The 14070-nt window shown below is 52.7% G+C and overlaps 5 protein-coding genes across 5 annotated transcripts; 3 read left to right on the top strand and 2 right to left on the bottom strand.

Annotated features, from left to right (window-relative positions):
- Positions 1-557: 557 nt before the first annotated feature.
- On the top strand, positions 558-2599 carry CONPUDRAFT_62998 (uncharacterized protein; the record flags this gene model as incomplete). The annotated part of the gene is made up of 5 exons (XM_007774219.1): positions 558-797; positions 863-1093; positions 1153-1634; positions 1692-1717; positions 1773-2599. 5 exons carry the CDS (start codon positions 558-560, stop codon positions 2597-2599), a joined length of 1806 nt encoding a protein of 601 aa, XP_007772409.1.
- Positions 2600-2883: 284 nt separating this feature from the next.
- On the bottom strand, positions 2884-5551 carry Cpfet3 (Fet3 ferroxidase). The gene is made up of 10 exons (XM_007774303.1): positions 5326-5551; positions 5128-5271; positions 4980-5070; positions 4746-4920; positions 4460-4680; positions 4245-4404; positions 3830-4193; positions 3578-3768; positions 3258-3501; positions 2884-3185 (listed from the first exon to the last, which is right to left on the bottom strand). Exons 1-10 carry the CDS (start codon positions 5478-5480, stop codon positions 3026-3028), a joined length of 1905 nt encoding a protein of 634 aa, XP_007772493.1. The 5' UTR covers positions 5481-5551; the 3' UTR covers positions 2884-3025.
- A 683-nt stretch (positions 5552-6234) lies between these two features.
- Positions 6235-7899, top strand: CONPUDRAFT_129204 (iron permease FTR1). The gene is made up of 6 exons (XM_007774302.1): positions 6235-6564; positions 6616-6733; positions 6795-6911; positions 6964-7170; positions 7227-7484; positions 7542-7899. Exons 1-6 carry the CDS (start codon positions 6268-6270, stop codon positions 7730-7732), a joined length of 1188 nt encoding a protein of 395 aa, XP_007772492.1. The 5' UTR covers positions 6235-6267; the 3' UTR covers positions 7733-7899.
- A 1673-nt stretch (positions 7900-9572) lies between these two features.
- CONPUDRAFT_146148 (uncharacterized protein) lies at positions 9573-11349 on the top strand (the record flags this gene model as incomplete). The annotated part of the gene is made up of 7 exons (XM_007774301.1): positions 9573-9666; positions 9754-9804; positions 9941-10046; positions 10139-10359; positions 10793-10853; positions 11190-11271; positions 11299-11349. The coding sequence occupies 7 exons, from the start codon at positions 9573-9575 to the stop codon at positions 11347-11349; spliced, it is 666 nt and encodes a 221-aa protein (XP_007772491.1).
- Positions 11350-11598: 249 nt separating this feature from the next.
- Positions 11599-13802, bottom strand: CONPUDRAFT_146147 (uncharacterized protein). Its single transcript, XM_007774300.1, has 6 exons — positions 13434-13802; positions 13321-13380; positions 13075-13265; positions 12623-13015; positions 12065-12472; positions 11599-11990 (listed from the first exon to the last, which is right to left on the bottom strand). The coding sequence occupies exons 1-6, from the start codon at positions 13536-13538 to the stop codon at positions 11894-11896; spliced, it is 1254 nt and encodes a 417-aa protein (XP_007772490.1). The 5' UTR covers positions 13539-13802; the 3' UTR covers positions 11599-11893.
- Between the last annotated feature and the right edge of the window lie 268 nt (positions 13803-14070).

The following is a 14070-nucleotide window of genomic DNA, read 5'->3' as shown; positions in this document are numbered from 1 at the left end:
GTCACCTCAGCCGTACTCAGTATCATACCGGAGTGAGTCACTGTTGATTATCTCCCACATAAACTGATGGATGCTCCTCTTCACCGTAGACGACGGAGTGCTGCAATTTGCGAGGTATTTACAAGAACATTCGCCTAATCTGAATCAAGCATGTATGCTGCCAAAAGTCGAAACGAGCGCAAATAGAAACCTGTTCGCCTTATCTGATGGCGTGAAAGAACGTGTTCCCTGTTGATCTCTGTTGACAATTCCATGCTGTCGTGGGGGAGACGGAGCTCATATCCAGCTTGATCCCGCAACCCCACTTACTCCCACCATGGTTATTACTATGGACAATGTCCTTGAAACGTTACGCGCTCCTGAGCCCCAACTGACAGAAAATCTGAGAGAGATCTTCGAAAGATTCCTCGATCCAAAAGAAGATCTGGACTTTATCGAGCATTATGTAGTAAGTGCTTCGATACACCCTTACTTCTAGCGATACCCAATAAGCTTCCGCCCATCCGCAATGTTAGATTTACATATGCCGCGCACTCAAAGAACTTGCACCAAACCCGATGGAAGCGGAGGTCAAAACTAGCTTCAGTCCATTCGCAGAGGCTTGCATGAGAGCAGGGCTGGTCGAAGCGATGATGAGTATTGCCCAAGCAGACTCACCTTTACCCGAGGATCAATATGTGGCCCAATGTTATGCAATGGATTCGCTTGGCTACCTACTAAAGAGTGGCGATCAGTCCGAGAAAGAGGAACTATTGGATAGGCTGGTGCGAGAGGGGTTTGTGGCGGTATGTCTAAGGGTGAGTCTATTCGCATTTACCTCTAGTCCTTCAAACAGTAGCCTCAAGCTGCTACTTACGTACAGAATATGCAACACGATCTATGTCTCCTACGACAAGTTGCCGTAGACAACCTATACAAACTTGTGGAAGAATCTCGGCTTGAGGACAAGCTATCGTCTTCAGAGGTTGCCGAAGTCATTGAGAGGGCTTGTATGTTCGTGCTAAAGGCCCCCAAGGAACCGCAATATTCTGTTGCGCAACTACTTAACCCCAATACATCATGGCAGATTTCGATCTTCGCGAATAGACAAAACGTAGTAGGACATATGATTGTCAATAATATATTTCACGTGCTAAGTATATATTTCGGCAGCTCCCCAAGTACGAGGCAAACAAATCGTACCCTCGAACGCATGGAATAGGCGAAGTCAATGCCATCTTGACAGCTCACAGTCTCCTCGCTACATCGCCACTCAGATCGCGGAAGTTCTGCCTCGACATCCTCAAGGATAAACCTCAGATTATTGATCTTCTACTGGATTGCATGATTATTGAGCGGCGGCCAGGGTTCCCTAACAGTCAGGTCGATACATTCGCAGGAGAAACGCTGGTTCTGCTGTTTCAGTGGCCAAGTCATGTTATTCCCGGCTTATCCGACCCGACATACAAGTCCTTTAAAGCATCGGATTGGAAGGCCATGTTGCAGGCGGTCTCCATTTTCATGTCTCGTGAGGACTGGTCTGAGAGGCTTATCGAGGTATGGATGCGACTACAGGAAGAAGACATAAAGAGATCTATGAAGTGCGTGTCGCGTATTATATCTGCCTATAATCAACTTGAACAGAAACTACTTAGGTACTTTTCCACGGCGAGCGAAAATTACGACCCAATATATCCTCCATCAGAAGAAAGAACCGAATTACTCTTTGAGAACCGCGGTATGTGGGACCCTTTTTCTTGCTCTTTTGTTACACTGTTATTGATCGCCAATAGGAAAGAGTCGAATCATAGTTTTACGATTGCTTACCACTCTCACGCATGCAGCAGAATCGTGCGGTATCACCAATGCGCAGATCGAATCGTTTCTCCATGTTGCATACCAGGCGAGCCGCAAATGCAAATCTCCGCCCGACTGTTTCACTCCAAAGGACAGGTCACTCACTATGGAAAATATCGAAGAGATCAACCGAAACCCCCAGCGGGAAGATGATCCACGAAACTACACTGAGCTTCCGTTGACGGTTGCACCCGAAAATATCCTTGGCCCAACCGCACTAATCCGTTTACTTGTAGTCCTGGCGCAGCGGAAGGCATTGGCCGGCATCCAAACTCTGCGCCACGCCCCACCTGGCCTCTCACCTTCTACCTCGCTCGGTCATATTCAGCAGATCACCCACCCTAGCGTCATCCGACGAGTGATCACAATCGCTCAGGAGCGTCTGAAGGATCGAATGCAGACGGGGCGAAAGTGGCTTGCGAAACAGAAGGGAGCTTGGCAGTATCTATGCGCGGGCACAGCCTTCGCGAGCAGCGCCGAGCTAGCGGCCGCCTTGGTTGCGCTGGATACGCACACGGAAGGTACCTACACGACTGAGATTCGTGGGGCGAGAAGACTGCTGGTAATCGCGCTGGGAAACGCGTCGCAGATGTCATTGAACGTCAGACAATATGAGCGGGCGCTTCACTTCGCGTGGGGTGCCGTCAGCGCAACGGAGAACATACCAGAGGAAGAAGCGCTAGATAAGAAGATTACGGAGAAGAACCAACAGCGAATTAGTCAGGCGACAGCTGGACTCGAGCGTCTGCATCAGCCCCAGTGACGGTTCTAAGGCTGTGGATTATGCTTCTAAGGATTGTAGATTATATCAAGAAGCTTGGTCTTCCGTTTATATTTTGGTATATCTGAAGGAGACAAGTCTCCGTTTGCAATGCCATAAAAGCTTGCGATTGGTTTTACCAGTATTGTTACGCCTTTGCAGCTTGTGCATTCGATGGCGGCGAAAAGTAAGGCATCAGCGACGTTTGCTAAAATGGCGGTGTGTTCAAAGATTGGTCATCCCTCCAGGTTGCCTACGATGTCTCGAATCGAGGTTCTAGTGATACAGCGTTGCATTAATCAAGAAGTCGAATGGACTCTCATAAATCTACATTTTGAAAGCGTTCAGAGCGAATGCCACATCATTATCATAGGGAGTGAAGGCTGATCAACTCAAAAAAACCAAGACGTTCCCAAAACCCGCCACCGACTAGTCCTGCTTGGGCTTGATGAGCCCGAAGAGCTTGCCGCGCTTCGCCTTAGCCTCGATGCGGGCCTTGACTGCCTCCTCCACCTCTTCGTCCGTGAACTGGGTGCCGAGCGAGTACCACATCACGGTGAGCATGCCCAGACAGGCTGTCAGGACACATCTATAATGGGGAGAATACAACATCATCAGATTATCCAGATCGCTACACGAAGGAAAGAACGAGTGGACGCACCCAAACATGGCGAGAATGCCCTTCTTGAGCCAGCCGAGCTCCTGCTCGTACGGCCCAAGGAACCATCCGGATAGGTCCGTCGTCGAGAAGTGGCCGGCGGCGTTGCCCTGGTAGGGTGTACCGAGCGTCTGGCACTGGTCGTACATGTACTGGGGTACGATGCCCTGAGCGCGCTCCTGCATCTGCTGCGGCGCCTCGATGATCTGTATTGCGAGACCGGTGGACAAGTGCCAGTCGATGTGACCTGGTCACGAAGCGGGTCAGGATCAGCGATATCTAGGTCTAGCGGAGAGGAAAGGCGGACAAGAAGAAGTACGTACAGTGGAAGAACCACACGCCTGGATTGTCGGCGACCACGCGGAGCGTGACGGAGCCTCCGGCGGGGATCATGATCGTGTCGCGGCGCATAGGGTTAGCTTGGCCCTCCTGCACGGGCGGGTTGAGGCTCAGGTCGCTAACGTTGTATTGTGTGGCGATGTTGATGACCTGGAAGGTATGGCCGTGCAAATGGCTGCGGGATGTTACACAGCGACTGAGCGTCGGCCCTCGAAAAGTCAAGCGGGAATACATACAATGGATGGTTTCCCGTATCACTGTTATGTACCAGGATGTCATACACATCAAGGTGGTGCACGACAAAGCTTGACGGGCCATACGCCGACTGGACGGTTGCATTGTCACCGAGGCTGAGTGCGGACATCACAGCGGGCACAAGCGGCGTGTTGTACGTGATGCCGTTGATCACCGCGTGGTTCGTTCCGTCGTTCATTGTGTCGAACTCAAACGTGAGGTTGAGCGTCTCCGAAGATGGCGGGAGCTGCGCGACGGTGTTGACTGGCGTGAGGAGCGTGTCGTTGAGGTAGTTGTAGCTGTCGACGAAGCCGAGGTCGGTTGGCGTGCTTGGCTCGTTTCCGTATGAGATGGATGAGGTGAGATCTAGGATTCTGATTGAGCCTTAGCAAGCCGGGAGAAGTGCGTGAGGCGTACTATAAACCAGATCGTCTGGGACCGTGTCCAGCATGGTCGTATCCATGTTGAAGTGAATGGCCCAGCTTCCTGAAGTGTCGTTGCGTGCCGTAACGAGCATCGAGTATCTCTGAGCAACCGACAACATGACCTGATCTGTCGGATACTCCTGGATGGACGTCTGCAACCCGTCCAATGAGTAAGATTATTAGAGATAATGGATAATGGGGGCTCACGCCGTCCGCCTCAATGAGTGTCATATTGTGTCCGTCGATCCAGAAGTAGAACCCGACGAATGCGCTCATGTTGATCACACGCAGACGATACGTCTTGCCAGCTTCGAATGGTAGAGTTGCGTTCTCGTTGAAACCGACACCTGCTGTCGGACCCGTTGGGTGGGTCCCCGAGATGGGCGGAAGGTAGGTCGTGTTCTGTGCGAAGTACATCAACGCTGAATCTGCGCGCCACGATAGCGATAGTAAGTTTCTGTCATCAAAACGATGGGATACGCTCAGTACTGACCAGGAATGGGCTCCGCGCCACCTGGGTTTGCGATATTGACGAACTGCGCAAGCAAGACGCTATGTTCCTGGTGATACCAGTCGCTGATGGCAATGGTGTACTCTTCGTCATATTGGTAGTGCTCTTGCGTAGGGTGCAGAACGAGTGGAGTACGAAGACCATCGACATATTGACCCTGTCAGATTCAATTTGTTAGAATGCGTGCCCCAGGTCGTAAACTCAAGTACGTCTTACAGTTGCGTGAGCATGCGCCCAGTAGGTGCCGGTTTGACCCGAGCTGTTGATAGGCACGACATAGTCAAATGTCTGCCCCGGAGGAATACCGCTACACGAATAAAAAGATCAGTGGAGTGAACACACGGCAAACCGGCAGACGACAGACCATTGTCCGACGCCAAGAGCACCATCAAACCACGACGTGGAGTTGAAATACTGCCCATGGTGGTGCACAGTAGTAGGAACGTCGAGGGAATTCAAGACGTGGAGAACCAGGGAGTCGGTCTCCTGTACGTTCAGGGGCGTCGGGCTACATTTCAGGAAATGTAAGCGAAAATTTCCCTCTCAACATGCTGAAACTTACGGCCAGGTGTTGTTGACGCCAATGACTCGACGGGGATACAGGCCATCTGGGTTGACATCTTCGACATAGGTGATGTTCCACCAAACATCTTGGACGCCCGCGATGACCGGGGATGCGAGAGCGAGGAAAAGCACAAATGGGTTGAGCCTAGCCATTGTCGTCCCAAAAACCGCGTCGGTGAGGATGACGCGCAGTACGTGGGTGGGGGAGAACCTAGGAGAAGGGGTGCGGATCCAGTGTTTGACGCTCAAGAAGGAGGCGGCTTAAAAGCATCTGGTAAGCCGGGAGAGTGGTGTTGCGAACCTCAGTTTCGGATTCGGAGACATTTTGGCGTGTTGGACCCAAGCGACCGACCCTTGCCATCAGCCGAGAAAAATTATCAGATAATGGACGATGACGGAATCTGAGATCCCCCTCAGGGCTCGCTTACCAAATGGAAGTAAATTGGATCAAACCGCCACGCAAACCTTCCAAGTCATGCGTCCTCTTATTAACCGCTCGCGCATTGAGTACGAGACCGAAGTTATGGGATGGTGGCGGAGGAGAATGTTCCATCGTCGCTGCTGATGCAAGGCAGACCTGTCCCAGAAGTAAGGAAGACTCATCTCCTCAGACTGGTAGCAAACCCACTACGGCAACATCCGGAACTGTGGTAAGACCAGCATCTTATCAGATTTGGTAGCACTCGCTTCCGAGATAATGGTTTGTCCCTTTTATGGCGTGTGACAACCCAACGAGGTTCGCTCCCGACACTTTTCCCTCCCATTCGGCCGGTATTCGGAGGTAAAAATTATCTGATTAGCGAAAGAATATGTTTTTTGTGCCATTTTGTTGGTCCACTCTTCCGGTTCACCTTCTCTCCTCACTTATAAGATCCCTCTCCCGTCGGCAAAATGAGCTCCCCCAGCGCCCTGCTCTGCCAGACGCCTCCTCTCCGCCGCCATGGGAGCACAGAACCTCTTCTCGGTCTCGATCTTCATCGTCGTCTTCCGTGAAACTCTCGAGGCCGCTGTCATCGTCTCTGTCCTCCTTGGTCTCGTTGAGCAAATCGTAAACGAGGAGCCAGACCGACTCGCTGGCCTCCGTGACGAACCCCAGCGCCCAGCCATTACCCATAATGTCACTGTAGGGGGCGACGATAACGACGAGTCAGCGTCACCGGAAAACTCGTCGTCCGTCCCGGCAGCCGAAGACGAGCTCATCTCGAAGAAGCGCCTCATTCGCAAGCTGCGCGTCCAGGTACGCTCTGACGCGTCTTTATCCCGTGTTCATGGCTGATTGTATGCATAGATTTTCTTTGGCACTATGGTTGGTCTCCTCGTCGCCATCGCCATCGGTGCCGCTTTCATCGCGGTGTGGTTTACCGAAGCTGCCGACCTGTGGACCAAGTCCGAGAACCTGTGGGAAGGTGAGGTCATATCCTTCTACCTGTTCTTCTTTTCCCTCTGACGTGCTTCTTTGACCCGAAGGTATCTTCGAGCTTATTGCTTCGCTCATGATCTTCGTTATGGGAATCACCATGCTAAAAATGGACCGCGCAAAGGCGAAATGGCGTGTCAAGCTGCAGCGCTCTTTCAGCGGCGAAAGTATGTTCTCGACAGCTCTCGCACGCGTCTTGGTTTCTGACTACTTGTGCAGATGTCGACGGTCGCACGAAGACTGGGAAATGGGTGCTCTTCATCTTGCCCATGATTACGGTCCTTCGTGAGGGTATCGAAGCTGTCGTTTTCGTCGGTGGTGTCTCCCTAGGACAACCGGCAACGTCCATCCCCATTGCCGCCATTGTTGGTCTCATCTGCGGTCTGATCTCTGGTTTCCTCATCTACCAGTTCGCTAGCCGTACCAGTAAGCTTATTTTCGCATGGACGCGTAAAACACCTCTTCTCAACGTCACACTTCAGCGTTGCGCATGTTCCTGATCATCATGACCAGCTTCATCCTCCTCATTGGAGCTGGTCTGTTCTCCAAGGCTGTCTGGTCCTTCCAGGAGAACGCTTTCAACACCCTGCTCGGCGCCGACGTTGACGACTCGGGCGGAAACGGCCCCGGCTCGTACGACGTCCGCGGTAACGTGTGGCACCTCGACTGCTGCAACCCCGAGACGTCCCAAGGGTACTCCATCTTCAACGCTATCCTTGGCTGGCAGAACTCTGCTACCCGTCAGTATTCTTTTCTCCTACACGTCTGATTGCTAGTGGCTAACGGGTGCTTTGCAGAGGGAAGCGTGCTTTCGTATGTCTTCTACTGGTTGGCCGTCATCGCGGCGCTCGTGCGTCTGAAGTTCATAGAGGGACGCACCAAGATCTTCTGGTTCGAGTCCGCGGCTGGCAAGCGCCGCCGCCGTGCAAACGAGGAGCGTGAGCGCGCCAGTTCTGAGTCGACTGACGAGAAGAGCCTCCCGAAGTAAACTGACTACGGCAGTCTCTTTACTTCTTTTCACGGTCTGCTTGCGAGAGCGGACTAGCGCTAATAGCTACTTAAAGTTGTACTCCGATCTTTGTTGCTGTTCTTCGTTGCCCTTGTATCGTAGTCTTATTGTTTTACAGTTACTTAAGAAAGAAATTTTTTTATGCCTATCTCCTGTGTCTCTGAGTGACCACAGCTCGTTCTTGCGCTAAATGCGCTTCCTTGAAACCCTAGCTTGTTCCCCGTCCGACTTCCAGTCGTTTCCTACAACATTGTACCCGGGGTTATGAAAAACTGACTAAGAAGCAAAGCGTAGAACGCTGACAAACTTACCATTAAATGCACGTCTTTCAAGTTCTCCTTTCCAAAGTACTCTCAAAGACTTCGCTAGATTCCTTGCCCGCAAATTTGCCGCGGGCGGGCCTTAGCTCCCTGCTTTCTGTCAAGGCCTGCTAACTCCGACCAAGCGTTGAATTTAGACTATCGGACTTGGCGAAGGTGATTTCCACATGCTCCATGCCCCATTACCTCGTGTCTGTGCGCCATTGCTTGGTCACCACAAAGCCGTTGTTCCTGTTCGGGTCCACGGAGCTCGGACACGGTTGGCAGCTAGAAGCTGGTCTCGGGTATGTATGCTTCCAAAGTCGTACGACTCGGTATGGTTCGAATTTGAGAGGTAAAACTCGGCCGAACGTGTAGCATCGTTGGACGGTGGTAGTTTCATATCAAGTCAGCCGCCTATTGACTCATTGTTTCGTCGAGTGAAATATTGTTGAATGACGAAGAGAAACTTTTCCTCACGATGAAGATTTGTTGTTCGGCCTATAACGTCTTTAACAATCTGAAGGTTAGTTGAGAAAGGCGTGCCTTGAATCGTGACCTTTTGTTACGTTTGCTCAACAAAGTATCACTAACAGGCATTTCTCGTTCATTGTACTTCTTCGCACCCTCGGCCAATGTCAAACGCTCTCGGGTCGTAGTTATTCGATGGCGCCTCCCGGGAGAAGCTTTCATCCACGCGAGCTCCAGGAACCTCCGCGGTGACGCTTACTTCGGAACGCCCATCAGAAGGGTGGACCGCACCGAGCAGATCATCGGGTTCGAGTTGTTGAGACATCGACCCGTTTGGAGTCGACGCTTCTCCGTTCCTGAGGGCCTTACAACAGCCGCTTGAACTATGGCATGTTTTCCGTTGTGCATATGACTATCTCACCTTCCCAAGAATTAAGTTTCGATCGTTGCCAATGTTTTGGAAGCCTATGTCGAGTCCTCGGTTTAATATTGGTGGGGATCAGTGGGCAATCCAGGAACGCAGTTGATAAAAAGGATTTATTAGATTCTAATCATAAATATGAGGTTTTTCTGCGGAAAACCTAGTGGCCTGTGGTGATCATGCTAAAATCGGATGTCAGGTAACGAGGACCGGCTGCCGCAGATAGACTCGAAGAGCTGAGGTTCGACATTGTCGGAGTGTGGTCTAGTTATCTGATAAAAATGATGTGGGTGATGGCTCCATTCATGTGCCAAGTCCCACAAGGCACCCCCAACGAGCCCAAGATCACGTCATGGAGAGTTATCAGATAGCGCGTGTATCATCCTGGGAGTGATTTTGCGGCCGAATGGAGCCTGGATCACCGTCGTCACAATGGGGGCCATGCGTTATCTGATAAAAATGATGCATGATGGCTCGGCGAAATGGCACCACATTGGTCAAATGGAGACTTGTTCGTAAGCGTCTGCACAAGATCGTCTCATGAAGTTTTTATCAGATAACACGCGATGCGTCGCTGTCACCGGCGTGTGAGCCTCATTACACATTTCGGAGAGTTTCGGAGCCACCCATGCACCCCCGAAGATCCATTCTTCCCGTGTTATCACCGGCTCGAGATGCGCTTGGTTCCGGAATCATCGTTGTCTTCGTTGCAGCGCGAGAATGTGAGCGCGGGTCGTTTCGAGGGCAGCTGTTGGGTCCCAGAGCTGTCAAGCTGAGCTTGAGGCAGAGCTGATGCCGAAAGTTCAAAGTGCGCCAAGTCAGCGGCTCCGACTGCAAGAAAGGGAATCCAGTTGCCACAGGTCTGTGCTGCGTTTGTATCGTTTTGCGTTTTTTTTTTCGCATGCCCGCCGCTCTTCCGAGTTTGATCGGTACGTCTTTCATTGCCATTCACTATGCTGCTAGTAATATGAAGTGTACTCTTGGAACGTTGAACAGCGAATAAGCAGATTGCTATTGGGTTCCCTTCGAAGGTTGAGTTACTGATACTTCAGGTGGCAGCTTGGCGTGTTCTCCGCATGTTCCAGCGGAACAGATGCTGCCGGTACGTCTACCACGTTTGGGGGCTCAACCCATACCGTAGCGTCGGGGTGTAGCGTTGTTACGATTATTTCGGATTTGTTGATGTTTTTCCAGGGGTACATATGACAAGCTAAGCAACGTACTTCAACGTTGGATTCAGGAACAGCTCCAGCGAGGAGGCGCCTTCTTCTGCATACGACATGTGCACAACACACGGGCATCCACTCCCTCGGTTGCGCGTCCCGATTTGGCGCTCCTCTCCGGGTTCTCTGGCAGTGCGCTGAATCTAGGTCTACAGCTGTCTACGGTATTCGCGCAGCACCTTTGCGTCCGAGGTAAGCACATGATATGCCGTCGGTAGCTTGCAAGGTTAAGACAAGGCCTTCGACGACCCAAGGTTGCCTCGCCATGTGCAGGCGGGGTCATTTATCTACTATGAAACAACGAGTAAGGAGCATGATACGCTCAAGGCAGCCGTGCAGTGGGGCGTGTAATATTAGAACTGGTGGCTTTCGAGTCACCGGATGTTCCTGGGATCTCCCTGCCAAGCTCGTAAACACGAAGGTGTGCTTCTTGCCTTTCTGATGATTAGCCTCTGGGTCCGGGGTGAGTCGATCTCCGTCGGCTACGCCAGCAGATGAAAGTAACAGACCTAGGTACATGACTATCAATCCTTCATATTCACGACCTACATCCTGTCGCGCATTGGATTGTGGCCGCATTGTCGTCATGCTAAAGCAAAACCACACGAACGCCTATATTTGTCAGATGAAACAACCTTCGTCGGCGATCAGGAGGTTCCTAGTGGAAGGGCGGGGAAGCCGTACCGGTAAGTCTAAAGTGTTTATCAGCGTTTATAAACATAGAACGCTCGTCTTGGAATGTTCTATCTAGGTCATGAGTCTTCGGCGTGATGTCACTGATTCGTCTTCTGCTTAACTTCAGAGCACACATATGGGTAGAGGAATGCGGGCTAGCAGAGAGTTGGAGGTTATGACGGTGGGGCCGGCGCCCGACGTGCTATTACCGCTACTTTAACACTTGGTAGTGCTATTGGACGAACAGAACATTCCAGATGCTCGAGAATACGAAGCCACGCGACGGATCCTATGTCGCATCCTACACCTTTCAGGACGGAGACTGTACCTTTTCGACCCTAAAACAGTGATCTAAAGGCCTACAGTACTGAATTACGGCGGCCTACGCGCCGCCTGCCTGGTGCCTCCGCTCCGATTGACAAGGACACTGTATGTCCTGGACTGGCGTATGTTCAGTTTGATTTAGCTAGTTCCTCGCAAATTGGCCTCACGCCTCACGAACCCTAGCAGGAAGAAAAGATCCTTTCGTTGCGCGCCCATAAGTATAGCATGCCGTAAGGGATCTCCCATGGTCTGTGGACATGATGTCGGTAACTCGCCTTAGACTCCATGCGGGGTATAGCTTCCTTTGTATAGTTTGTATGCCACCGTTGCTGGCTTAGATACTCGAGGACGCCCATTGGGCCCGAGATAGGGGTTCACCGGGTCGTCCCATCATCACATCAAACGTTACGAGAAGCAGAGTTTTCATAGGAGGTCGATAGCAAATTATATACGTTGTTGTACACAGAGATATACGCGAGATGACGACAGATCAGAAACATGATGATGTAGTTATGTATGTATGTGCGGAGGCATGATCGATCGACAGAGATGGTGATACAGTGATGAAGTTAACTTTGAAGCTCGTGGGTGATGTCGTGAGTGTGATCCAAGAAAGCGGCAGTGATTGGACAGCGAAGTGTACAGCGAATGAGAAAGAAGAATGAGCAAGCGTCAGAGAGAACGTCAAGTCTATGGGGTAGTAATGTTCAGTTCTCCGTCGTGCCGATCAAATGGCGAGGTCGATCGGAAAGAGGCAATACAGGAGAACCGCATGCTTGCACACAGGACATGCCGAGTGCGCAATGACCTCCTCCGTGATGCACCTGCAGAGTAGAGCAGATCAGAACAAAGTCAGCAAGCGCTCAATCTGTCTTACAAGTGCGCGATCTTCACTCACTGCTTGCAGAACAAGTGCCCGCACATAGTCGCGGTAACCTCTTCGCAGGGGTCACGTCCGCACATCCGACAGTGCACGCTGAGTCTGGAGCCAGCAGCTGGCGGTGCGGTCTCGGCCACAGACACAGACTCGGACTCGCATGCGCACTGGGAGACGGAGCATTCCTCCGTGCGGTCATCCACCACGCCGGGCGGCCGCATGAGGGGCCGGTCGAAAGCGAGGTGAGACGGCGGCATGTCGATGCTCGACGCGACGGGCGAGAGCAGGAGCGGCGTCGAGGACTCGGAGCGCGGACCCTCGGGGCCGCTTGAAGCGACGAGGTAGGGCCGGTTCTCGCGCGCGAAGAGCGGAAGCGACTCGGCTGTGATGAGCACAACGGAGGATGACGAGAACGGGGACGACGGGGAGCTGACATGTCATATGTGCGCCGAGCGACGGGTATGGGAAGAGCAAAGAAACAATGTGGTCAGTTAGACAACCATGAGGTGAGCGCCCGTTGCTCAACGGGGTTCCAAGTAACCCCGCATGCGAAAGGTGCAGTAGCGATTGGGGACGTACCTCGACCGCGAGAGGATGTCGAATGAGCTTGTCGAGCAGGGCGAGTCCGGAGCGGGCGAAGCGGACATCCAGCGGGGCGGCGGGACCGGGCCCGGATCCAGGCCGGGCCTCAGGGGGTTTGCGCCTGAAACCGCGTTCCCATCTACAACTGCAAGCGCCGACACCGATTCATCTTGCCCGTCCGGGGAGTGAGGTCGGACGCCACCGCCACCATCTGCAGCTGCATCTGGGGACTCCGAACGGGTGTCGCCGTCGCCACCGAGATTAATGAGGTCCCGGACGCTGCCGCACTCGGACGGAGTGGGCGAGGACAGCTGATCTGCGTCCTCGTCACATCCTTGAGGGGCGACGGAGGCACTGACACCGACGCTATCAGGGGTGCTGCTACGAAGGCTGGCAAATGATATGTGAGCGTTTGGTCAAGTACTAAGGCGAATTGCAAACATGCGAACCTGGATGTTTCTTCGTGCTGCTGTGGCACTGGAGAGTTTGAGCGCGAGCGCCCGTGGTTCTGAACGTCGGCATCGGCTTCAGTGAGGATGGACAAGTGCGGATTGTCTCCGACGGTGCATCGGTTGGAGGCAACCGTAGACGCTCTCGTCATGGAGTGCACGGAGTGATCCAAATAGTCGCAAATGGCGCTCTGTACGTACATCCCTCAGCTAGGGCGGGCGAATGACTGGGAGGGCTTGACATACCTCGGAATCTGATTCGGTGGACTGGTCATCAACATCGACGAATGTAACCCTAGCTCCTCGCTGTGGCAACATTCGACATCAGAAACGTCTATGCGGAACAAGGTAAGACTCACCACCATTTCATGCCGAAGTTTCTCGGCGTCCTCTTCAGCATCGGTACCATAGTCGCTCATCAACCTCATGCTCCGAGCAGACGGTTCCAACGTGGACAGTCCCATAACGCTCAAATCTTCCTCTGGCTCGAGTATCGTTCCCTCAGTCTCAGAACCCTCAGCGTCGCCCTCAGAACCACCAAGGACCTGAAGATAAGCGGGTGGTTGCGTTCGCTTGCAAACGGTGCAGTTGCAGAGCACTTCAGCCCCGCCCTCGCACGCAGGGCAACGAATGGGAAGCTCCCTTCCTCCTTCTTCGACCTCCGGTTCATCGACGTGCGAAGGGTCATCTGGTGACCTCGGTGGTGGTGTTTCATCTCCGGAGGAGGCACTGCGCGGATAGAGGGTTAAGAGGAGCCGTACATTGAGGAGACTGGGTGACGTACGAGTCCGAACTGAGAACAGGTAGGCTTTCCGCCTGCGCTGTAGATTCATCGGCCTTATGTGAATACCCATACGAGTCAGCCAGCCCGGTGGCATGGAACGATAAGAGTGCAGTGGGTCGGGACCGACTCGAGTAACCCAAATGAACATCCCGCTGATGCTGGGCGCGTGCCTCGATAGATGTAAACTGTTGGGCACATTCGTGGCATTTGAC

The sequence above is a fragment of the Coniophora puteana genome (genome assembly GCF_000271625.1).
Source record: "Coniophora puteana RWD-64-598 SS2 unplaced genomic scaffold CONPUscaffold_12, whole genome shotgun sequence".
Taxonomy (NCBI): Eukaryota; Fungi; Basidiomycota; class Agaricomycetes; order Boletales; family Coniophoraceae; genus Coniophora; species Coniophora puteana.
Note: the sequence above shows the minus strand (reverse complement) of the source record. Positions and strands in the feature narration are given on the sequence as shown.